This window comes from Coregonus lavaretus (assembly GCF_964263955.1).
Source record: "Coregonus lavaretus genome assembly, chromosome: 4".
NCBI lineage: Eukaryota > Metazoa > Chordata > Actinopteri > Salmoniformes > Salmonidae > Coregonus > Coregonus lavaretus.
In genome coordinates this window covers 72,510,580-72,537,049 of record NC_139991.1, presented here as the reverse complement: position 1 = coordinate 72,537,049, position 26,470 = coordinate 72,510,580, and the positions used below count along the sequence as shown (strand labels likewise).

Here is a 26,470-nt window from a genome sequence, read left to right as displayed (position 1 = left end):
AAATGCGCTGCTGCACTCAACAAGTTTGTCAGGTTCTCACCGGAGAGTATGCAAATGTCCGCATGAGCAGAACAGGCGAGTGACGTATCACCCACAACGGCAGGTGGATATACAGGCTATCGGACCATAAGAGCTGTGAAATGTTAGCTTCCTGTGTACAAATTGTGCTGGCTGGGTTTTTGGAGCCCTCCTTCCACTCCAGTATCGGATCAGTCAACTCCTCCTTGTAATGCACTATCATGACTCACCCAGCAGGGAGGATTTAATATCAATTATGTTTTTTATTTTTTTAACGGAGTGGCTGCGGATCAGACTTTTCTTCCCAACAGCTAAAAGTCCCTAAGCTTCTGCTCATGTGAGGAATTCTTTACTTTACTCACAGTCTCTGATCTACTCATAGGGAACAGGCTACTCTGGCGAATGGTGCTCCTTTGATTCAGCTTTTATCTAACTTTATTAATGTCTGCAAGATCACATAAAGACAGTACTCTACATAACAGAACCCAATATAATAGCATAGTGTATAGCGTAGGATGATTGAGATCAAACCTCAACAGCACGCGCCACTAGGAAGAATTTGCTTTGAAACTAAAAACACAAGTAAGCTATTCTACAGCTTGTTAACACCACCTGCTCTAAAATTCGCTCATTCTACATAATTCAAAACAACACTGTAGGCTACTTTGAAACTGTAGCCTATAACTCAAGAAGATATAAATGCATATTCCCATGAAACTGATTGTTGGTAGGCAGATGCTGCATGGACACTTCACCAGTAAAACTGGAAGAATTATCATTCATGATTGGCAGAGAAATACACAAGGCGAGTAGAGCAGAGACTGCGTAAAGTAGAGAATCCCGCAAATGCGCAGAAGCATCAGGACCTTCAGCTGTCGGGAAGAAAGGTCCAGAAAAGTCTGCTCTGCAGCCTCTTCCTTTTAAAAAGAGTTTATTAAATTACTGGAGTAGAATTTCTTCTTGTTTTTGGGCTGTGTGGCTCATACATGCATTGGTTCTACTACATGTAAGCTGCATTTCCACAGGCAGCCCAAATCTGATCTTTTGACCATTATTGGCAAAAGATTTGATCTTTAATGGTCTAAAAGACCAATCAGTGGCAGAAGATCAGAATTTGGTTGCCTGTGTAAACGCAGCCGTAGACTCCCCAAAGATAAATCCGTTTTAGAACATTGTAAATATTGTTGCTTCGCAGGCAATGTATTTTATGTGCATAATGTGCTTTTAGAAAACTATAAATGCAAAATTAATTGAATCCTTTTGTCATGCGTTTTGTCAGACTCCTATCGGGGTATAATCCAAACCAGGCTACATTAGTTAGCCAGCTAACTTTGATAAACAACCAGAAATAACTATAGATTTTCCGGTTCATTAAGAAAGCTAAACCTAGATGTGTTTTTGGTTGTTGAGTCAATTAGACCATGCCTATTTCAAGCGTATCTTTCTAAAAATAAAAACAATTCAGAATATTTAGGCAAGTTAGCTAGCTAACTCATTGATCATGCTTTTTGTAGAACTAGTATACCCCTCAGGTCAGCATTGAAACCAACTAGACAGTTGCAATACAAAGTGCAGAATTTATTCAAGTCATTCGTCCCCAAACAGGCAACTGTTGTATGTTGTCGCTGTCAAATGTGCCTTTACAATTTTGCCGCAGGTTACATTACCTATAATGATATTACAGCCCTGTTCATATTGTATATGGGGGTTAGAGGAGGTCTATATATAATAGAAAGTCGGTGGCTTGACAGTTGGCACTGGGGGGGAATAGTGTCAATGTCAACACTGATGTGAAGCTTTCTGAACATTGCAGATAGAAATAGAATGACTAGAGATGACACGATTCCATATTATGAAGTTAACCGAAGTTCCTCCTTGAAAAATAGTTATTCTGTTATTGTTCTATTCTACATGATAAACATATCGGTTCTAAACATTACACTTCCATCTGAACATCCTGTAAACCCTCCTGAGAAAACAAGCTCTGTCGGTTATGTAGCCATAGTGAGTCTCCCGTAGCAACACTTTGTTCCACAGAGATCTGTCTCGTGTCTCTGCCTTAGGGTTGTGTCTTAATACTCTAAAGTGGCTTCCTTCCTTGTCTCTTTACCGCCTTGAACTAACCATAGACTGTTTAAAAGCTACTGACAGGTGAAACGACCGGGTCTCAATCATTCACCTTTTGAGACCTTTCTGACCAGTGGTCATGAAGGAAGGAGACTAGGAGAGGAGGCCGTTTTAGACTATTGGGACATGACCCTTGCTGGATTTCAGGTAAAGAGGTCTGCATAGTCCACATCACTAGGCTTCTGGCCACATGGCTGGAGCAGCTGCTCCCCTCCTGACATGGTGATTGGCTCCCCCTAGTGACAGAAGAAAACGCAACACGTCATATTATTCTACTCCACTTCAACAGAGTTCATGTGAATACAAAACAAGGTGCATTATTGTCTCTATATTGAGGTAGAGAAGAGGTGATATTCAACATCCCACCCACAGTAAATCCTTTATTATAAAAAATGTAGTCATTTAGCAGACACGCCTATCCAGAGCGACTTATAATCAACTAAAGTAGGCAAAACAACCACATATCACGACAAGTTCCATTAAAACCATAAAAACTACCCTAAACAACCCCCAAATACTACAAAATAAGGGCTATAAATGTGCCACTACCTCATGGTACTCCACAAGCTCTGCCAGCGAGGTGAATCTGATCTGGTGGCCCAGCAGCATGTAGCAGCCCTCTGTAGCGTCAATGAGGAAGTGTTTAAACTCCTCTTTGCATCGATAAGACAGGACGTATCCAAGAATCCTCTCGCTGACCCGCACCAGAAAGTGCCCGGGTACTCCCTCGCTCAGTAAGTCCTCGGCTTCCTGCCTCGAAATGATGCCTTGGTGGGAAAAGTAACGGTGGGTCAGTTATAATTATTGCAACGTGAGAATAACACCCTGACGTGACATATTAAGGATGGATAGCTGAAGACCACATGCTGTATATTCTGTTTTACTCTCCAGAAACGACCTGTTATCTGAGATACTTGGGGATATCTGACAGGATTTGATAGGTTTAAGTAATATGATAATAGCTCCACCTGGCCTTTTGATAGGCCAGTTTCTATTTTCTCCATATTGCTTACACCTACCCAGTCAGAGCTACACAAGTGCATCTCGGGAGTAGGGACAAGGGGTTGTTTCTGGACAGGGCCGTTGCTTCCGTTCAACATGAGAAACCTGGCTGGGGTGTATTCATTAGTCGCACACCGCAACGAAAAACATTTCGCAACGTAAACGAGAGTTTCTATTGGACACATTCAGGTCGGTCCCTCGCTGTTTCGTTCCATTTGCTTCCTAGTGAATACACCTCTGCTCTGATCATACTACTGCCAGTCCTTTCAGATACGTTTTAATATAGGAGAAGTCACAAGGCAAGAGAGTCAATGATAAACCCACTGTATAGCAGCAGAGATATAGAAGCAGAATTTGCGTAGGTGCCCCTACTACGTCAGGGGTAGCTAGGCAACCCTGGTCCTGGCGTGCCCAGCATGTACTTCATGTTTTTGATTTAACGACCTGGAAGACCAGGTGTGTTGAATTTAGGCAATCACCTAAACAATTAGCTCAGTTGGTCAGGTGTGGTGACTAGTTGGAACAAAATCCTGCAGTACTCCAGGAACAGGGTTGCCTACCACTGTACTACGTGGTTCTGTAAATTGATCAAGTTTGTGTATTCTGTGGTATAATTTAGATATTTCAAACAGTAGGAGGCATCAGACCTACTACTAGCCAACTGTACTGAGTGGCATGGGGACCCACATACAGTAACTGACTTACTGTCTTTTGGTCTAATGTAAACAAATCCAGATTTATTTGCATTTGTCCCTATATTCAAAATAACCTTATGTTGTCCATTATAGATGTAATCTTTGTTGTTTAGTTAGAAACGTTTCAGACGCAACTTGGCCCCTTACCATGGAACCAAGACGCGACACGACTCTGGTCCTTCTCGAAACCCGCTCGGAAAGGCAGCTGTTCCTCTTGGAACCATCGAATGATGTGCTCTCTGCCAGAGGTGGACAGTGTGCGTCGCACCCCTTGCTTCCTGTCAGACAGTGATAGAGAAAACGAGTGGGTCAGGCTGTCAGCCAGCCAGTGAAAGGCATTCATGCGTTTAAGCTCGAAGGCTCACTGTTTTTCTGCATGGCTTTATCCGAAAGGGGTATCCCTAGACATCAGCGTTCAGTGAATAAGACAAACCATCACAAGCACGAGCACAGAGATGTGTACTTACAGGACGACTCCGGCACACATCCATCACCATATAAGGCTGGTGGAAAGCTTTGGTTCACTAAATACCAGTGAGAATATAGAGTGGATTTAACTAACTACTCAATCATATAACTATTCTATACTTTGCTCCTGTATTTTAATCCTGAGCTTAGATCATTATTAGACCCACTGGATTCAGAGAATCTCCCTAGATTCCTATTTCATGGAAGGAAAGAGTAGGAATCTAGGATGATTCTCTGAATCCAGTGGGTCTAATAATGATCTCAGCTCAGGATTAAAATACAGGAGCAAAGTATAGAATAGTTATATTATTGAATAGTTATATTATTGACCTTCTGACCTGCAAAGTCCTAAGTGATAGTAACTAGGGGAAGGGACTAGGCTTTTGGGCTGTGTCATAGCTGATGACTGGATGCCATTGGGTTTCAGTGGGGTTGAGCCTAGTCCAGGGTGTATTCAGTGATGTCAAACATTCTTAATGCTGCATATATAAATTGAATTAATAGAGCTGACACAATTGCAGAATTATTCCCTCCTCTACATAACCAACAATAGTATTTACAGTTGAAGTCGGAAGTTTACATACACCTTAGCCAAATACATTTAAACTCAGTTTTTCACAATTCCTGACATTTAATCCTAGTAAAGATTCCCCTTCTTAGGTCAGTTAGGATCACCACTTTATTTTAAGAATGTGAAATGTCAGAATAATAGTAAAGAGAATGATTTATTTCAGGTTTTATTTCTTTCATCACATTCCCAGTGGGTCAGAAGTTTACATACACTCAATTAGTATTTGGTAGCATTGCCTTTAAATTGTTTAACTTGGGTCAAACGTTTTGGGTAGCCTTCCACAAGCTTCCCACAATAAGTTGGGTGAATTTTGGCCCATTCCTCCTGACAGAGCTGGTGTAACGGAGTCAGGTTTGTAGGCCTCCTTGCTCGCACACGCTTTTTCAGTTCTGCCCACAAATTGCCTATAGGATTGAGGTCAGGTTTTGGAGCAGTGGCTTCTTCCTTGCTGAGCGGCCTTTAAGGTTATGTCAATTTAGGACTCGTTTTACTGTGGATATAGATACTTTTGTACCCGTTTCCTCCAGCATCTTCACAAGGTCCTTTGCTGTTGTTCTGGGATTGATTTGCACTTTTCGCACCAAAGTACGCTCATCTCTAGGAGACAGAACACGTCTCCTTCCTGAGCGGTATGACGGCTGCGTGGTCCCATGGTGTTTATACTTGCGTACTATTGTTTGTACAGATGAACGTGGTACCTTCACGTGTTTAGAAATTGCTCCCAAGGATGAACCAGACTTGTGGAGGTCTACAATTTTTTTTCTGAGGTCTTGGCTGATTTCTTTTGATTTTCCCATGATGTCAAGCAAAGAGGCACTGAGATTGAAGGTAGGCCTTGAAATACATCCACAGGTACACCTCCAATTGACTCAAATTATGTCAATTAGCCTATCAGAAGCTTCTAAAGCCTTGACATCATTTTCTGGAGTTTTCCAAGCTTTTTAAAGGCACAGTCAACGTGGTGTATGTAAACTTCTGACGCACTGGAATTGTGATACAGTGAATTATAAGTAAACAATTGTTGGAAAAATTACTTGTGTCATGCACAAAGTAGATGTCCTAACTGACTTGCCAAAACTATAGTTTGTTAACAAGACATTTGTGGAGAGGTTGAAAAACAAGTTTTAATGACTCCAACCTAAGTGTATGCAAACTTCCGACTTCAACTGTATATCGGAATGTTGGATAATGTTGGACCCTAGACCTCCTGAACAGTAGGGTTGGGGTCAATTCCTTTTCAATTCTGGAAGTAAACTGACATTCCGATTCCAACAAATGCACACATTTCTCAGAGAAGTATTGAGGAAAATGTGAATTTCAGTTCACTTCCTGAATTTACTGAATTGAAAAGGATTTGACCCCAACTCTGCTGAACAGGTCCTGTATTACTGTGAAGGCACAGGTCAGCTCACGGGTTAAGGGTGTCGCTGGTCACAGTAAGGTTCCTGGGTTTGGGTTTGGGCGGCAGGGCCGGTTTGTCCCCGCCGAAGGCCTTGGTGACGGCAGCCACACGGCCTCGCTCCAGAGCCTTGACTGATTGCCGCCGGTGGTCATCACGGGTCTGCTTGGCAATGGACCGTCGCCGCAGGTCAGCCGCTTTGGACTTCCGCACTGTGGAAAAACACAGAAGAATACAAACGCACACATTTAAACTCACACACACACAAAATGGCCAAAATCCTACCTTCATGCTTCTTCCGATGAACAGTTGAAGTCGGAAGTTTACATACACCTTAGCCAAACACATTTAAACTCAGTTTTTCACAATTCCTGACATTTAATCCTAGTAAAAATTCCCAGTCTTTTTTTTGGGGGGAGGGGGGGGGTAGATCAGCTTTAATATGGCAGATAGACAATTACATTGATGGAAGTTACAATCTGCATCACTTCCAATCCCCCATATGGTTTATTTTTTTTTTTTACACACACACATATACATACATACATACATACATACACACACATACACATCCTTTAAAAAAATATATATATTTCCCTTTATTACTTTCCAACCCTATCCCTTCCCTAATTGGAGTAAACTAGTGAACAACAACGCTTAGGCCTCTACTTCATGCTTATACATACTATACAAATTTTATGGACACAGTCAATAATTATATTTTGTTTGTTTTTACTCCTGAACTTCCTCCGATCATTTTCATGATGTCCATCTGGTATGCTTCTATATGCCATATCTTTCTAACTGTGCTCTTTCACAAAAGCTCACAATATATAACCTATATACTTATTATGGACACATCATGTATTACACTAGTTATCTTGTTGTTATTAGTCCCATCCATTCAACACCTCCCATCTATCTCTTGACACCATCCATATTGGATTTCTATTTGCCATATATTTTTCAACTGTACTGTGATGTTTTACAAAAGTTCTGAACCTTTCTATTCTCATTGTTTCTACAGTTTGTAATTGAAAATAAACATTTTTGCTAAAAGTATTATTATATTATTGATCGATTGACTATGACGACTTTTCAGATCACCCAGTAGTGCTACAGTGGGGAAAAAAAGTATTTAGTCAGCCACCAATTGTGCAAGTTCTCCCACTTAAAAAGATGAGAGGCCTGTAATTTTCATCATAGGTACACGTCAACTATGACAGACAAAATGAGAAAAAGAATTCCAGAAAATCACATTGTAGGATTTTTAATGAATTTATTTGCAAATTATGGTGGAAAATAAGTATTTGGTCAATAACAAAAGTTTCTCAATACTTTGTTATATACCCTTTGTTGGCAATGACACAGGTCAAATGTTTTCTGTAAGTCTTCACAAGGTTTTCACACACTGTTGCTGGTATTTTGGCCCATTCCTCCATGCAGATCTCCTCTAGAGCAGTGATGTTTTGGGGCTGTCGCTGGGCAACACAGACTTTCAACTCCCTCCAAAGATTTTCTATGGGGTTGAGATCTGGAGACTGGCTAGGCCACTCCAGGACCTTGAAATGCTTCTTACGAAGCAACTCCTTCGTTGCCCGGGTGGTGTGTTTGGGATCATTGTCATGCTGAAAGACCCAGCCACGTTTCATCTTCAATGCCCTTGCTGATGGAAGGAGGTTTTCAGTCAGAATCTCACGATACATGGCCCCATTCATTCTTTCCTTTACACGGATCAGTCGTCCTGGTCCCTTTGCAGAAAAACAGCCCCAAAGCATGATGTTTCTTCCCCCATGCTTCACAGTAGGTATGGTGTTCTTTGGATGCAACTCAGCATTCTTTGTCCTCCAAACACGACGAGTTGAGTTTTTACCAAAAAGTTCTATTTTGGTTTCATCTGACATTCTCCCAATCCTCTTCTGGATCATCCAAATGCACTCTAGCAAACTTCAGACGGGCCTGGACATGTACTGGCTTAAGCAGGGGGACACGTCTTGCACTGCAGGATTTGAGTCCCTGGCGGCGTAGTGTGTTACTGATGGTAGGCTTTGTTATTTTGGTCCCAGCTCTCTGCAGGTCATTCACTATGTCCCCCCGTGTGGTTCTGGGATTTTTGCTCACCGTTCTTGTGATCATTTTGACCCCACGGGGTGAGATCTTGCGTGGAGCCCCAGATCGAGGGAGATTATCAGTGGTCTTGTATGTCTTCCATTTCCTAATAATTGCTCCCACAGTTGATTTCTTCAAACCAAGCCGCTTACCTATTGCAGATTCAGTCTTCCCAGCCTGGTGCAGGTCTACAATTTTGTTTCTGGTGTCCTTTGACAGCTCTTTGGTCTTGGCCATAGTGGAGTTTGGAGTGTGACTGTTTGAGGTTGTGGACAGGTGTCTTTTATACTGATAACAAGTTCAAACAGGTGCCATTAATACAGGTAACGAGTGGAGGACAGAGGAGCCTCGTAAAGAAGAAGTTACAGGTCTGTGAGAGCCAGAAATCTTGCTTGTTTGTAGGTGACCAAATACTTATTTTCCACCATAATTTGCAAATAAATTCATTAAAAATCAATGTGATTTTCTGGATTTTTCTCTCTCAATTTGTCTGTCATAGTTGACGTGTACCTATGATGAAAATTACAGGCCTCTCTCTTCTTTTTAAGTGGGAGAACTTGCACAATTGGTAGCTGACTAAATACTTTTTTCCCCCACTGTATCTGCAGGGTTAGCTCCATGCAAATATTGCAATCCTTCAGCCATTCCTGGACCTGTGTCCAGAAACAAGCTACAAATGGACAGTACCAAAACAAAACGATCTAATGATTCTGTCTCTTCACAGCAAAATCTGCAGAGCTGGGAATATTGTATCTCCCATACAAATAACATTCTATTGGTAGCAAGAATTTTATATAATAATTTAAATTGAACATTTATACGTTTTGAATCCGGCGTTGTTTTGCGTATCAGTTCTTGCAACTTGCCCATGCCCCCCCCGCTTCTCCTTCACACAAATTCAGACAGCTGATGTTCTGAAAGAGCTGCAAAATCTGGACCCCTACAAAATCAGCTGGGCTAGACAATCTGGACCCTTTCTTTCTAAAACTAGCCGCCGAAATTGTCGCAACCCCTATTACTAGCCCGTTCAACCTCTTTCGTAACGTCTGAGATCCCCAGAGATTGGAAAGCTTCCGCGGTCATCCCCCTCTTCAAAAGGGGGTGACACTCTAGATCCAAACTGTTACAGACCTATATCCATCCTGCCCTGCCTTTAGAAAGTATTTGAAAGCCAAGTTAACAAACAGACCACCGACCATTTCGAATCCCACCGTACCTTCTCCGCTATGCAATCCGGTTTCCGAGCTGGTCATGGGTGCACTTTAGCCACGCTCAAGGTCCTAAACGATATTATAACCGCGATCGATAATAGACAGTACTGTGCAGCAGTCTTCATCGACCTGGCCAAGGCTTTCGACTCTGTCAACCACCGCATTCTTATTGGCAGACTAAATAGCCTTGGTTTCCCAAATGACTGCCTCGCCTGGTTCACCAACTACTTCTCAGATAGAGTTCAATGTGTCAAATCGGAGGGCCTGTTGTCTGGACCTATGGCAGTCTCTATGGGGGTGCCACAGGGTTCAATTCTTGGGCCGACACTTTTCTCTGTGTATATCAATGATGTCGCTCTTGCTGCTGGTGACTCTCAGATCCACCTCTACGCAGACGACACTATTTTGTATACATCTGGCCCTTCATTGGACACTGTTAACAAACCTCCAAACGAGCTTCAATGGCATACAACACTCCTTCAGTAGCCTCCAACTGCTCTTAAACACTAGTGATCTTTGACGCCCACCCGACTAGAATCACTACTCTCGACGGGTCTGACCTAGAGTATGTGGACAACTACAAATACCTAGGTGTCTGGTTAGACTGTAAACTCTCCTTCCAGACTCACATTAAGAATCTCCAATCCAAAGTTAAATCTAGAATCGGCTTCCTATTTCGCAACAAAGCCTCCTTCACTCATGCTGCCAAACATGCCCTCGTAAAACTGACTATCCTACCGATCCTTGACTTCGGCGATGTCATTTACAAAATAGCCTCCAACACTCTACTCAGAAAATTGGATGTAGTCTATCACAGTGCCATCCGTTTTGTCTCCAAACCCCATACACTACCCACCACTGTGACCTGTACGCTCTTGTTGGCTGGTCCTCACTACATGTTCTTCGTCAAACCCACTGGCTCCAGGCCATCTATAAATCACTGCTAGGCAAATCCCCGCCTTATCTTAGCTCATTGGTCACCATAGCAACACCCACCCGTAGTATGCGCTCCAGCAGGTATATCTCACTGGTCATCCCCAAAGCCAACACCTCCTTTGGCCGCCATTCCTTCCAGTTCTCTGCTGCCAATGACTGGAACGAACTGCAAAAATCTCTGAAGCTGGAGACTCTTATCTCCCTCACTAACTTTAAGCATCAGAGCAGCTTACCGATCACTGCACCTGTACACAGCCCATCTGAAATTAGCCCACCCAACTACCTCATCCCTATATTGATATTTATTTTGCTCATTTGCACCCCAGTATCTCTATTTGCACATCATCTCTTGCACATCTATCATTCCAGTGTTAATACTAATTGTAATTATTTTGCACTATAGCCTATTTATTGCCTTACCTCCATAACTTGCTACATTCGCACACACTGTATATATATTTTTCTGTTGTATTTTTTGACTTTATGTTTTGTTTTACTCCATATATAACTCTGTTGTTGTTTTTAAATCGCACTGCTTTGCTTTATCTTGGCCAGGTCGCAGTTGTAAATGAGAACTTGTTCTCAACTGGCTTACCTGGTTAAATAAAGGTGAAATAAAATAAAAATAAACAGTATGCCATGGAATCGGTACGTCAAATCTCTTCCCAACTATTTTGCAATCTATATGGGATTCCCTGTCTTAGGTCAGTTAGGATCACCACTTTATTTTAAGAATGTGAAATGTCAGAATAATAGTAGAGAGAATTATTTATTTCAGCTTTTATTTCGGTCATCACATTCCCAGTGGGTCAGAAGTTTACATACACTCAATTAGTATTTGGTAGCATTGCCTTTAAATTGTTTAACTTGGGTCAAACGTTTTGAATAGCCTTCCACAAGCTTCCCACAATAAGTTGGCTGAATTTTGGCCCATTCCTCCTGACAGAGCTGGTGTAACTGAGTCAGGTTTGTAGGCCTCCTTGCTCGCACACGCTTTTTCAGTTCTGCCCACAAATGTTCTATAGGATTGAGGTCATGGCTCTTTGTTGTCCTTAAGCCATTTTGCCACAACTTTGGAAGTATGCTTGGGGTCATTGTCCACTTGGAAGAACCATTTGCAATTAAGATTTAACTTCCTGACTTATGTCTTGAGATGTTGCTTCAATATATCCACATAATTTACGTGAAATAAATTAAAAACGAGAAAGTTAGATCTGCATAAACCCATTTGAACTTGGCGCTATAAGGTTCTATCTGCAATCCAATCACAAGCCTGAACAAATACAGACAAACCAATCAGAACACGTCTTTGCAATCTCCCTCTAAGTATGGTCTAGGCTAGTCTTTCCAGCAATAATGGCACGCAAGCAAAAAAAACAAAAAAAAACGAAACTGTCAGAAATCGTAAAGTAAATGATGTTGTCACATCGTTGTTCAGTGATGAGTCATTTGTCTGATGATCATAATACATTCCTCAACGTATTTGATGTGTTCGGACTATCTTGAGAAAATAGTGTTATTCTAATCACTGACCATGTTTACACGCACACCAATATCCCGTTATTATTTGGGATACTCAAGTATTATGTTTTTGAGTTAACGCATATAAACATCATATCCCGTTTACAATAACCCGAAAAAGCTTGTATCCCGGTTATGAGAAACCCGGATAAGATGCCTGGGATATGCTGCTCTAAGACGGGATACTGTGGCATGTAAACATCTTATCCCCTTTACTGTTGTTTTTGCGGTCTGCGCAGACTCAGTTTCACAAATCACTTCAAAAAGCAGGCTACCTGAGCAGTTCGATCCACCAAAATAATTCAATAATAATTTTGCTGACTATAATTAATTTACAACCGGCGACTTTCATCTCTAATTTAGACAAGTTTCTGCTTACAATTTCCGACATTTGGTAGGCCATGTGTTTGTCAACTATAGTTTGATACATGCAGCTTCTCTTTTGTCATAACTTGTTGCCCCAGAATACTAAATAAAGTAGTGCTCGCCAGAATAACGTCTTACATCGATACAATTAATGCATTAGTAATCCAGTTAACACCGGTAAAGTTGTCTGTATCGTTTAGGAACCGTGGAGAAAACACAAGAACTCCAAAACAGTGGAAAGATTGGTCCAGTGCAAACGGTCCAAATGTCATCAGTTTGACCGGTTTTAAGGAAATGAAAAGCTGAGAAAACGACGAAACACGTTTCTGACTTCAGTTCATCTTGGGTGCATATTTTACGTGGTTGAAATACTGTCTGCGATGTCAAAGATCATTCGCATTTTCTCGAGAGACGCTGAAAGAAAGAAATCATATTTCTCCACTCCTGTTCCTGAGACAAAATTAACATTTGTTGTATAATTTCACTGCAAGAAATACATATCCTAATTCTGCAGGAGTTAATATTATATTACGCTACATGTGAGAGGTTATAGGCCTACAGTCAGTGTCCATATTCCAGTTACTATTCCATTTAACCCATACTTAAATGAGGAATATTCTGTTCATTCATGGATACAGGGATACTCATGAGTGGGATATCAAAGATGCATGTAAACAGCTCATCCTGAATAAGACCTTAAGCGGGATATGTGCCCTTATCCAGAATACTTTGCGTATGTAAACGTGGTTAATTATGCATTCACTGAACGTCTAATTCAGAAGTGTCAGACAGAACCTTATGGCTGAACCCAGATAGAACCTTATGGCTCTGAAATGTCAATCTACTATTGGACGTATGTCCCAGGATTTTGATACTCTGCACTTTAGGTACCTTAAATGGGTTATGAAAGAAGAATTCACTACAAAACGCTTCTTAGATCTGGGATGTAAAAACGTTGATGCACAATATCTTAGAACTATGCTTTGCGAAGATAGAACCTTAGTCCCAAGGTCATGATTTGTCTGGTTACCCTATTGAATGTAAACAAACCGTGTCACAAGGCCTAGAAACGGTCATCTGTGTAATGATCAACTGGCGTGCCATATATATATATAACTCTATCTATCTATCTATCTATCTATATCTCCAGAGGGCCAAGTGGGTTTCCTGCCTTCCATACATTTTATTTCAACCCATTTATAATAAGTGTTAAAGTAGCAGAAAAAGTTCTCACATTCAGAGCGGCCACAGTGGAAAACTAGTGTACATTTTAGACCAAGCACCAGACAAACATTGTATGTCAACACTTTGGCAGAAACTGAATACAAAACATTCAAAGTCGCACGATTAGTTATACTGTTAGTCAGTGCAACTGAAGGTCAGCTATAATCTTTGTCAAACATTAAGGTTAAATATTAACTTATTTTGTCTTGAACTATATTCATTATACTTCGGAGTGTGCCATGGAGGAAATAATAATCATTTTATATGATGCAAGTTTGTCCAATTTAACATTAATACAATACTTACATTCATATTTATACAATCTAGATATTCAGGTCTGTGGCAAACTATAGGACTTCATGGATCCCCCAGATACGTCTTCTCCTACACGAAATCAAAACCTTTTCCAATGAGGTCAAAATATTGACGCAACCATTATGAGATCATGTTGAGTGTTGTTCTTAAACTAGCTCCAACAAAGAATGGCAAGTAACACATCACCCCAAGCCATGCTAAGGATCTGACTGAGGACTGAGGTTTCCAAGGATTCAGGAATCACATTCACATTCTGCACTTGTCCAATAGATGGGTTAGCTGACCGTCAGAAGTCTGTGAGTTGTTGTGTTTTTGGATGGCCAGATAGCTACCAACAATGACAAGAAGCTGCCATGTGTGGAATCGTAAGTGACTCGTTTCAGCTAGTTTCTTGTTCTTTATACCATGTCTTGTTTTGAGGTGTTTTGACTGATTTCATGTCAATGCTAATTTGGCTAAAATTCGCTAGCTAGCTAACCAACAACTGTAACGATGTAACAGAGACAAGTGCTCATTGTGCAAATGTATTTATGTTTTCAATAAACATATTGGAGACTAAAAATAGTTTACATGTTGTCAACAATCTAAGCCAAACCTGTCTGTTCTGCCCCATATTAAATCGAGATTCTTCTGAGATGTGAAGCTTGACTGCAAAACTGACGACTTAGAATTCGTATGCTTCAGAGTTTCTCCAGCGTGTGTGTGTGCTTACATGAATCTTGCCAGTGTTGGTCGTCTCTCTCCTCTCTGACCTCCCTCAGGTCCATGTAGATCTCCTGCTTTCTCTTCTGCTCCACCCTTCGCACCTCCTCCTCAGCCCTCCTCCTCTCCTCCGCCTCTCTTTTCTGAAAGAAACAGGGGGAAGGAGAAATGTCACCATGGAACAGTAGCAGCTAAACAAATATAAAGACGTTGGTGGAAATGAGGAGGAACCCACTGGAACAGGGTTTTGGAATTGAACCAGGGTCATGTTCATTAGAGCACACCTGGCAAAAAGTAAATAACATTTTGCAACAGAAAATCCAAAACAAGCGTTTCCTATTGGACAAGTACAGATCGTACCTCCTCATTTTACTAAGCTTCTGTGTGTTATATTTTCCCCTCAGAGTTTTACCTGCAATAAATCAAGTCAATTTCAAACACTGTATAAAGACAGTGATGCTATGAGCTCAAACAAATGTATTTAAATAATTGTTTTGAGCTGGCCCATATGGTAAAAAAAACTGACTGTTTAGGAAGGACTTTATTCTAGAAGTTGGTTAAATGAACGATAACTGGAAAGAGATTATAGGGGTTGTTTAGCTAACGTGTTATGGCCATGAGGATGTGGGTAAACAATACCATTGATGAAACATTGAGTAGTTCCTGTAAGTTGAAAAATGGGCTTCCAACACCTATGAGGCTAATTGTTTCATATCAATGCATCATCAACTTCCCTGTTTACATAACTTAAACACTCATTATACTGTGACAATATTATACAATGACTGCATTTTAATAAATGGGCTAATACTTAACCATATAACCTGTCAAACTGTAATTATGATCAAAACAGTTGATGCCATGACTGTAGAAACCTTAGAATAATTGTTAAATTGTATAAGATTCAAGGTAAGCAGCCCAGGAGAGCTAGAGTACTGGGTGTACTGTTTGTTTTGGTCATTTAGCAGACGCTCTTATCCAGAGCGACTTACATAAGCAATTAGGGTTAAGTGCCTTGCTCAAGGGCACATCTGACAGATTTTTCACCTAGTCGGCTCGGGGATTAGAACCAGCGACCTTTCAGTTACTGGCACAATGCTCTTAACCACTAAGCTACCTGCCGCCCCTTTTGATCCAGCCAAGCACAAAAACAAGTAATTCAACAAATCAGACTTGATGAACTGGGCTGGAACCATAGATTGGGTACTAGCGTCCTCAAAAGCCTGTTATAGAATGGGCAGCACCATGTGACGCAAATGGTTACAATTGGTGGACTCGTGCCATATTTTTTTTTCACCTTTATTTAACCAGGTAAGCCAGTTGAGAACAAGTTCTCATTTACAACTGCGACCTGGCCAAGATAAAGCAAAGCAGTGCGATAAAAACAACAGAGTTACATATGGGGTAAACAAAACAAAGTCAAAAATACAACAGAAAATATATATACAGTGTGTGCGAATGTAGTAAATTATGGAGGTAAGGCAATAAATAGGCCATAGTGCAAAATAGTTACAATTTCGTATTAACACTGGAATGATAGATAAAATAAATAACAATATGGGGATGAGGTAGTTGGATGGGCTAATTACAGATGGGATGTGTACAGGTGCAGTGATCGGTAAGCTGCTCTGACAATTGACGCCTAAAGTTAGTGAGGGAGATAAGAGTCTCCAGCTTCAGAGATTTTTGCAGTTCGTTCCAGTCATTGGTAGCAGAGAACTGGAAGGAATGGCAGCCAAAGGAGGTGTTGGCTTTGGGGATGACCAGTGAGATATACCTGCTGGAGTGCAGACTACGGGTGGGTGTTGCTATGGTGACCAGTGAGCTAAGATAAGACGGGGATTTGCCTAGTAGTGATTTATAGATGACCTGGAGCCAGTGGGTTTGGCGACGAACATGTAGTGAGGGCCAGCCAACAAGAGCGTACAGGTCACAGTGGTGGGTAGTGTATGGGGTTTGGAGACAAAACAGATGGCACTGTGATAGACTACATCCAATTTGCTGAGTAGAGTGTTGGAGGCTATTTTGTAAATGACATCGCCAAAGTCAAGGATCGGTAGGATAGTCAGTTTTACGAGGGCATGTTTGGCAGCATGAGTGAAGGAGGCTTTGTTTGCGAAATAGGAAGCCGATTCTAGATTTAACTTTGGATTGGAGATTCTTAATGTGAGTCTGGAAGGAGAGTTTACAGTCTAACCAGACACCTAGGTATTTGTAGTTGTCCACATACTCTAGTGAAGAGTAGTGATTCTAGTCGGGTGGGCAGGTGCCAGCAGCGTTCGGTTGAAGAGCACGCATTTAGTTTTACTAGTGTTTAAGAGCAGTTGGAGGCTACAGAAGGAGTGTTGTATGGCGTTGAAGCTCGTTTTGAGGTTTGTTAACACAGTGTCCAATGAAGGGCCAGATGTATACAAAATGGTGTTGTCCGCATAGAGGTGGATCCGAGCGTCACCAGCAGCACCACAGAGAATAGAGTCGGCCAGAGAATTGAACCCTGTGGCACCCCCATAGAGACTGCCAGAGGTCCAGACAACAGGCCCTCCGATTTGACACATTGAACTGTATCTGAGAAGTAGTTGGTGAACCAGGCGAGGCAGTCATTTGAGAAACCAAGGCTATTTAGTCTGCCAATAAGAATGCGGTGGTTGACAGAGTCGAAAGCCTTGGCCAGGTCGATGAAGACGGCTGCGCAGTACTGTCTTTTATCGATAGCGGTTATAATATTGTTTAGGACCTTGAGCGTGGCTGAGGTGCACCCATGACCAGCTCGGAAACCAGATTGCATAGCGGAGAAGGTACGGTGGGATTCGAAATGGTCGGTGATCTGTTTGTTAACTTGGCTTTCAAATACATTCGAAAGGCAGGGCAGGATGGATATAGGTCTGTATCTAGAGTGTCACCCCCTTTGAAGAGGGGGATGACCGCGGCAGCTTTCCAATCTCTGGGGATCTCAGACGTTACGAAAGAGAGGTTGAACAGGCTAGTAATAGGGGTTGCGACAATTTTGGCGGCTAATTTTAGAAAGAAAGGGTCCAGATTGTCTAGCCCAGCTGTTTTTTAGGGGTCCAGATTTTGCAGCTCTTTCAGAACATCAGCTGTCTGAATTTGTGTAAAGGAGAAGCGGGGGGGGGGGCATGGGCAAGTTGCAGCGGAGGGTGCAGAGCTGTTGGCCGGGGTAGTGGTAGCCAGGTGGAAAGCATGGCCAGCCGTAGCCAAATGCTTGTTGAAATTCTCGATTATTGTAGATTTATCGGTGGTGACAGTGTTTCCTAGCCTCAGTGCAGTGGGGAGGAGGTGCTCTTATGCTCCATGGACTTTACAGTGTCCCAAAACTTTTTGGAGTTAGTGCTACAGGATGCACATTTCTGTTTGAAAAAGCTAGCCTTTGCTTTCCTAACTGATTGTGTATATTGGTTCCTGACTTCCCTGAAAAGTTGCATATCGCGGGGGCTGTTCGATGCTAATGCAGTATGCCACAGGATGTTTTTGTGCTGGTCAAGGGCAGTCAAGTCTGAGGAGAACCAGGGGCTATATTTTACATTTACATTTTAGTCATTTAGCAGATGCTCTTATCCAGAGCGACTTACAGTTTTGAGTGCATACAAAATGGACTACTTCAAAAATGGAGATGGCCTCAATGGCGCTGCCCATATTCTCACAGACGCCATAATGGGACAGATACAATGATGCGATGTCTATCTAGCTAAGTCTATGGCTGGATGTCAGGATTACATGTAACTCTAAATAGACTGTGGCATGTGAATGTGATGGGTAGGGTACCTTAGGTATGGGTAGGGTACCTTAGGGATGGGTAGGGTACCTTGATGATGGGTTAGGGTACCTTGATGATGGGTTAGGGTACCTTAAGCTCCACCTCCTGTTGGTTCTGCTGCTGAGCTGCAGCCCGTCTGGCCTGCTCCTGTCGCTCCACCTCCTGTCGCTCCACCTCCTGTCGCTCCACCTCCTGTCGCTCCACCTCCTGTCGCTCCACCTCCTGTCGCCATGACTGCAGCTCTGAGTCCATCAACACACTGGAGAACCTCTTGACCAGCTCCGCTTCCTTTTTCGCCCTGCGCACGCACCCGCACACACACAGTGGTGTTGGCTTTAGAGAGAGGGACTGAGTGAAAACACACAGTGGTGTTGGCTTTAGAGGGAGGGACTGAGTGAAAACACACAGTGGTGTTGGCTTTAGAGGGAGGGACTGAGTGAAAACACACACAGTGGTGTTGGCTTTAGAGGGAGGGACTGAGTGAAAACACACAGTGGTGTTGGCTTTAGAGGGAGGGACTGAGTGAAAACACACAGTGGTGTTGGCTTTAGAGGGAGGGACTGAGTGAAAACACACAGTGGTGTTGGCTTTAGAGGGAGGGACTGAGTGAAAACACACACAGTGGTGTTGGCTTTAGAGGGAGGGACTGAGTGAAAACACACACAGTGGTGTTGGCTTTAGAGGGAGGGACTGAGTGAAAACACACACAGTGGTGTTGGCTTTAGAGGGAGGGACTGAGTGAAAACACACACGATCACTTGTATATCTTTACCTGTCCACTGATTTGTAAAGCTTTTCCTGAAATCTAAATACCTTGCCCCTCCAATGACAGTCCACAATCCCCTACCATGGCCCCTCCAATGACAGTCCACAATCCCCTACCATGGCCCCTCCAATGACAGTCCACAATCCCCTACCATGACAGTCCACAATCCCCTACCATGGCTCCTCCAATGACAGTCCACAATCCCCTACCATGGCCCCTCCCATGACAGTCCACAATCCCCTACCATGGCCCCTCCCATGACAGTCCACAATCCCCTACCATGGCCCCTCCCATGACAGTCCACAATCCCCTACCATGGCCCCTCCCATGACAGTCCACAATCCCATACCCACAATCCCCTACCCTGAGACATGGATAGAAAAAGGACCTGCAGACTTTTCCTATCCATACAGGCACATGGCTACTACGAGGAAGATTAACGAGGAAACGCTGCACATGCTCCCAGGTGATTTTGTTATAACAACGTTTCGACCCTTAGGTCTTCATCAGGCGTCCATGGAGCCTGGGAGCCTGGGAGCAGCAGCGCTTTCCTTTTTATTTTTCATGAATTCACCTACAACTCATGAGGACACGCCCCTATGAGGACACGCCCCTAACACCACGCAGGTTGACGTTTATTGGGATGAGGCTTGTCCTGGAGGCAGAACTGAGCGATTTCCGCTAGATGGGCCAGCTGCAAAGTCAAATTGGCTACATTGTAAAAATGTATGAAAACAAAAATGTGGTTTTGATCTTTATTTAAGATTAGGGTTCGCATTAGGGTTGTTAAGGTTAGGTTTAAAATCAGATTTTATGACTTTGTGGCTGTGCCAGCTAGTGACCACTGCAGGGCTGCCTCCAGAACAAGATTCATGATGAATAAATGCCAACATGCTGAGGACACACATTGGAATCAACAATAGAAGGACTGAGGAGTGGAATGTTAAGACACATAAGCTCAGTCCAGATCAGGATGTCAACAGAGAACAAGATGAGGCAAGTTAGGAGTCGTGTAGCCTTCTCAGCCAACAGGCAGGCACAGAGGACCAAGTCATAACTTAAATGCTGCTTGCCTGTAACTTTTTACAGGGATTTCACAGATCTCCAGTTAGGATTTGGCCCAGAATTATCAACACATTCATTAAAAATGGAGAATGTGGATATTCGAGTATGCAATAATACATGCTTCTGTGATGGACTGTCTGGAACAAAGTAGTTACTTTAGGTTTAAATGTAGAAACCACTCAGTTAAGATAACTCAAGCATCCACAAGTACAGAACAGTGGGGTGTGAGACAGCATGTTCTCAAATGGAATTCAATGATCTAACCTGTATGGGCGGTTTAGTAAGGCTTCGGTCTGACCAGCTGAATAGAAGAATTTGAAACGTCAGAATGAAGTGAATTTAGTAGAACGTTCAACAACAACGTCCACACATACAGATGGTGGAATGAGAAATGGCGAAGGTGCATAAAGATAAAGGAATTCAGAAATGACGTCAATGTTTTTAGCACTATCCACAGAGTTCTTAAAGTACGGCGATGGTTCAATGTGACAGTAAATCAGCACAATCTACTTCTTTTTTTTTTTTTCTCAAAATGGCCGCCATCTTGGAGCTAGCATTTGGATCATGCATACTGTGCTATCAATAATACAAAAAAAGAGTAACGGAGAGCAATGTACAATACGGCGAACTTAGCAATAAAAGGCAGTTGTGGTGAGTACATGGTGGCCGTCATCTTCATGCACCTTCTCCAGTGGAAGACGGGCATTTTGTAATGGCTGGAATCGACCAAATGGAAAGGTTTTAAACACATACCGTTGCATTCATTCCATCCATTACGATGAGCCCATCCTCTGACTTAAAGTGACACCAGCCTCCACTGATTCACCTGCTTACGGCATCTTTAACTAACCAATGGTGGAGATGACACATTGTTTCCAGCTATCTCATGTCTTCTAATTGCGGGTTAATTTGGGGTTATAGATAACTTTGGCTCAACCAAACCGTTACAGCAGCCTGTTATCATTATCACCACTTTTACAGGGAAACATGACTAAGAAGTCAAAACTCCCCCACAGCATTGAATGACTACCTGTAGTTGTGGGAACAAGGTCATAGGCAACACTATCGTGGTCAAGTACAGCTCACACAGGGAGTGCCCGACTCAATAAAATGTGAGGTTAGTTGAAGAAATGTTTAACTAGGACTTCCTGGCTGGGAAGGGCGACGTCTACATTAAACCCAACTATAGCCCTGTGGGTATTACTGACAGCCAGAGAATCTGTGCAGAACCTACCTTACAGGTTATTTTGTAATGGCTGGTGTGATAAGGCAAAAATAGACCATAGACACGCACTTCTATCAACCACTGCATCCCATTACAGGGTCTGGTTGGCATGTAGTAAATTAAGCATGTTTATATGCCACTGTTCAAGACAACAAGCTTAACCACCTGACATCTTCCTGTCAGAAAGCGGTTTAATTGATGGCTATGACAACAATTAAAATTGACAACAATTAAAATTGCCTATGAGGTAAATGTCAACTGAATTGAAATGAAGCTGACCCCAATTTAGAGTGTTGAGTCCAATATCTGGCTAATGACCTGATAGTCAGGTGATAGTCAGGTCTGCTTTACATTTACATTTTAGTCATTTTAGCAGACGCTCTTATCCAGAGCGACTTAGTTAGTGAGTATATATATATATATAAAAAATAAAAAAATCATACTGGCCCCCCCATGGGAATCGAACCCACAACCCTGGCGTTGCAAACGCCATGCTCTACCAACTGAGCTACATCCCTGCCGGCCATTCCCTCCCCTACCCTGGACGACGCTGGGCCAATTGTGCGCCGCCCCATGGGTCTCCTGGTCGCGGCCGGCTACTGCACACACCTGCGCCCCTTCCCTATGTAACAGTGTTGCTTCCGTCCCTCTCCTCGCCCCTAACTGGGCTTGAACCAGGGACCCTCTGCACTCATCGACAACAGTCACCCTCGAAGCACCGTTACCCGTCGCTCCACAAAAGCCGCTTTAACCAACACCTTTAACATTTTTCGTGCCAAACATGTTTGACAATGACAAAGGGCTTTGGCACGACAGCAACAAAGGAGAAGGTTATAGCACAAACACGGGGCACTGCTAAAAAAAAAAAAAAAATGTACGGCATGTGACGATGTAATTTCCTCCCACCTGAGCTCCTCTGCCTCTCTCTGGGCCTGGAGGGTCGCCCTCTGGGCTATGATGTCATCACAGATCTGCTCGTAGGACTTGTCGGCAGGGTGGTCCCCCATCACCCACACCCACACGTCACTATCCATCCCCGTCAGCCACTGTACACTCTTCACATTGGCTGATGGACAAAACGCACGCACACACAGACACAAACAGACAGAGACAGACGGACGGACGTGCGCCACAGACACATACAGTGGGGGAAAAAAGTATTTAGTCAGCCACCAATTGTGCAAGTTCTCCCACTTAAAAAGATGAGAGAGGCCTGTAATTTTCATCATAGGTACACGTCAACTATGAGACAAAATGAGGAAAAAAAATCCAGAAAATCACATTGTAGGATTTTTTATGAATTTATTTGCAAATTATGGTGGAAAATAAGTATTTGGTCAATAACAAAAGTTTCTCAATACTTTGTTATATACCCTTTGTTGGCAATGACACAGGTCAAACGTTTTCTGTAAGTCTTCACAAGGTTTTCACACACTGTTGCTGGTATTTTGGCCCATTCCTCCATGCAGATCTCCTCTAGAGCAGTGATGTTTTGGGGCTGTCGCTGGGCAACACAGACTTTCAACTCCCTCCAAAGATTTTCTATGGGGTTGAGATCTGGAGACTGGCTAGGCCACTCCAGGACCTTGAAATGCTTCTTACGAAGCCACTCCTTCGTTGCCCGGGCGGTGTGTTTAGGATCATTGTCATGCTGAAAGACCCAGCCACGTTTCATCTTCAATGCCCTTGCTGATGGAAGGAGGTTTTCACTCAAAATCTCACGATACATGGCCCCATTCATTCTTTCCTTTACACGGATCAGTCGTCCTGGTCCCTTTGCAGAAAAACAGCCCCAAAGCATGATGTTTCCACCCCCATGCTTCACAGTAGGTATGGTGTTCTTTGGATGCAACTCAGCATTCTTTGTCCTCCAAACACGCCGAGTTGAGTTTTTTTTTTATACTGATAACAAGTTCAAACAGGTGCCATTCATACAGGTAACGAGTGGAGGACAGAGGAGCCTCTTAAAGAAGAAGTTACAGGTCTGTGAGAGCCAGAAATCTTGCTTGTTTGTAGGTGACCAAATACTTATTTTCCACCATAATTTGCAAATAAATACATTAAAAATCCTACAATGTGATTTTCTGGAGAAAAAAAATCTCAAATTTGTCTGTCATAGTTGACGTGTACCTATGATGAAAATTACAGGCCTCTCATCTTTTTAAGTGGGAGAACTTGCACAATTGGTGGCTGACTAAATACTTTTTCCCCCCACTGTATAAACACACAGCACAGCCAGTTAGAGAAATACTGTACTCAATTCATCCTAGCATAATATTACTCAATTCATTTTCCACAGTGCAACACTGCTGCAGTTGGGACTACTTTAACAGGAGTGAATTATACTCTCCATCACTACATCTGAACGCAACGTTTCAGTGGAGATTCCTATATGTCCTTTAGTCTCCAGGTTGGCATATAACTAGGTGGGTTTCTCAACTCCACGATATGTACAGTACATCTCGGTGGACTTGGGTTGCAACGACTGTGTACCTCTGACTACATCAAGTCGCTGTCAGTCGATACGAGGAAACAGTCGGTGGTTGTATTTGATTAACGTTTTATTTAAAAAAAAGTATGGATTTCAGCAAACAAAGAAAGGCACACAGCTACAGAAGACAAACATAGGTACACGGTAAGGGTTTAAGAATTTACATTTTCAGAAGTATCGACTGACAGCGGCTCGATGTAGTCGGAGATCCAGACCACACACACACTTGTCTCCACAACCTTGATGTGACAAACATCGTGGAGTTGAGAATAACTCCGCTAGGATATAGCGAAACAGAAACATCCCAGGAGCCCAACAGTAAATATGCTTTTCACAGAGAGAGGCATGGAAAATATCCAAAATGGCACCCTATTCCCCCATAGTGCTCTGGTCAAAAGTAGTGCACTATATAGAGTAGTGCTATACTATAAAATGAATAGGGTGCCCATTAGGGATGCACCCAACCATACATTGTCAGTGTTGACGGCTCAGTGATACCTTTCTTGGGTTTCTTCAGAGTGGCGTCCTCCTTCTCCAGTCGAGCCTCGCTATCCTTCCAGCGTCGGATCTGTTCCTCACGCATCTTAATGAACAACACCTGCTTCTGCTCCTCGTTCAGCTCAGCCAGGAGCTCAGGGGCTATGAACATGTCCGTCAAAATCTGCTGGAGCATCGTAGAGCTGTAATGTCTCACCAACAGTATCCAGAGAGAACTTTAGTATTGGCAGAGAACACCTGTTGTTGGTTGGATGTTGGGAGTTTCTCAATTGAGCCGGGGAGTTGTTAGTCATGGAATGAAGGCTGGCCCACGCCTGTATTCACTCGCTGAATTCCCACTGAAAGAAAACAGAAATGGCCATATGAGATGTGTGAATGTGGTGGACTAAGAAATGAAATGGCAAATGTCATGTGTATGCTTTGACCATAACTGTGTATCAGAGTACCTGCTGCCTTCTCCACACATTTGCAATTGCCAGTACAGTGCCTGATATGTGTGTTCACAGGTCAGATGTTGCAACTGGTGAACCAATATAGAAGTATGTAGGAAGGCAAAAGTCCAGTCTCTGAACTCAAATTCTCAATCTACTGTAGTGATTCATGGTTAATAAGCATGGCAGAAACGGTATACTATACCACAACGTAATGTTCTCGGAGCGAGATAGCCTCTTATTGCTCCTTAGTGTCGCCTACTGTATGCAAATAACTAGAGGGGGCTGCGGCACATAGACATTTGCCATGCGGAATTAATTTGAAATACAGTGATAGAATGTATGTATGTATATGTATTACTTGCAGTACAGAAACGTTACAACACAGACCTACAACAACTAGAGTTGGCACGTTGAAGGAGGATTTAAAAAAGTAATTTCCGTACATAATCAACTATGACAATGACTACGCAAATTCAATGGATGATGACCATGATGCCGGTAAACGATAACGCCGACTTACCATTTGCACAGTGTCGATGTCTATGACCTATCACTGGATATTGAAATGGTAAACAAAAATACGTTCCATATATTTCATAATTGAGTTCATCCAAATATACATACCGCTAGGCTATATATCCTGCAAGTAGAAATCACAGCCGATACGTGGGACGTGGAAGCCTTTAAAATAAAAAATGTTTTTACTTGTTTACAAAAACTCCCATAGGAATTTTCGGCATGAGTCACACCATGGGGCGATGGTCACACCTGCAAATGTATCTATATTTCCCTGTAGCCTACTGTTTTGCAATATTTAACGAAAATGACAAATGGTCCATTGCAGGTAACGTTTTCCGTAGGCTTCTTATTTCCTCAATGAAGGACAAAACGTGCCAACAAGTTTCGCGTGAAAAAGACACTTCCTTACGCAAACGCTACATTTGTCCATCCCACTCACTTTTATTGGAGGTGTGGTATTTTTACTGTCGCGTTCAAAACCACTGGGAACTCGGAAATCTCGGAAATCCGACTTCAGTGCGTTCAAGACAATTGGGAACTCGGCAAAAAACGAGCTCCGCCTGGGAAAAATCGTTTTGAACTGTCATCCAACTCGGAATTCCAATTCGAAAACTAGGGCATCTTTCTGGAGCTTCTACTTTCCGACCAGAAGATTACAAACGTCATGATTTGACCTCAATTTTTTCCCCCCGAGTTCCCAGTTTTCTTGAAAGCACCATTTCTAGAGCTCCAACTTTCCTACCTGAAGATCACCTAGGTCATGATTTGACCTCGTTTTTCTCCCGAGTTCCCAGTTGTCTTGAAAGCACCATCATCTTGGTTTAAAAAGAACTAAAGTATTTTGTAATTGGTCAGATGCTTCTTTACTAGTCTGTCCCAATAGTATCCAGCTGCAGCCCCGCAGCAGCCTGTGACCCCTTTCTTTCCTCCTTTCCTAAATCCCTTTCCTTTCCTAACTTCATTTCCTTCTTCCTTTCCTTTCCTCTCTATTGGCTGTAGGGGTTTTAGGGGATAGATCAGCTTTAATATTGGAGAT

General features: G+C 42.7%; 1 protein-coding gene across 1 annotated transcript; it reads right to left on the bottom strand.

Moving 5' to 3' along the window:
• Positions 1-1,575: 1,575 nt before the first annotated feature.
• sh2d4a (SH2 domain containing 4A) lies at positions 1,576-25,867 on the bottom strand. The gene is made up of 9 exons (XM_084159928.1): positions 25,540-25,867; positions 24,482-24,819; positions 22,399-22,558; positions 18,527-18,734; positions 14,675-14,807; positions 6,294-6,492; positions 3,990-4,120; positions 2,695-2,912; positions 1,576-2,381 (listed from the first exon to the last, which is right to left on the bottom strand). Exons 2-9 carry the CDS (start codon positions 24,654-24,656, stop codon positions 2,289-2,291), a joined length of 1,317 nt encoding a protein of 438 aa, XP_084016054.1. The 5' UTR covers positions 24,657-24,819; positions 25,540-25,867; the 3' UTR covers positions 1,576-2,288.
• Positions 25,868-26,470: the final 603 nt, after the last annotated feature.

Coding starts and splice junctions, on each gene's coding strand:
- sh2d4a (XM_084159928.1), bottom strand. CDS start 24,656: ATGCTCCAGCAGATTTTGACGGACATGTTCATAGCCCCTGAGCTCCTG. Junction 18,735..22,398: donor AGAGAGGCAGAGGAGCTCAG/GTGGGAGGAAAT, acceptor GTGCGTGCGCAG/GGCGAAAAAGGAAGCGGAGC. Junction 14,808..18,526: donor AACAGGAGGTGGAGCTTAAG/GTACCCTAACCC, acceptor TGTTTCTTTCAG/AAAAGAGAGGCGGAGGAGAG.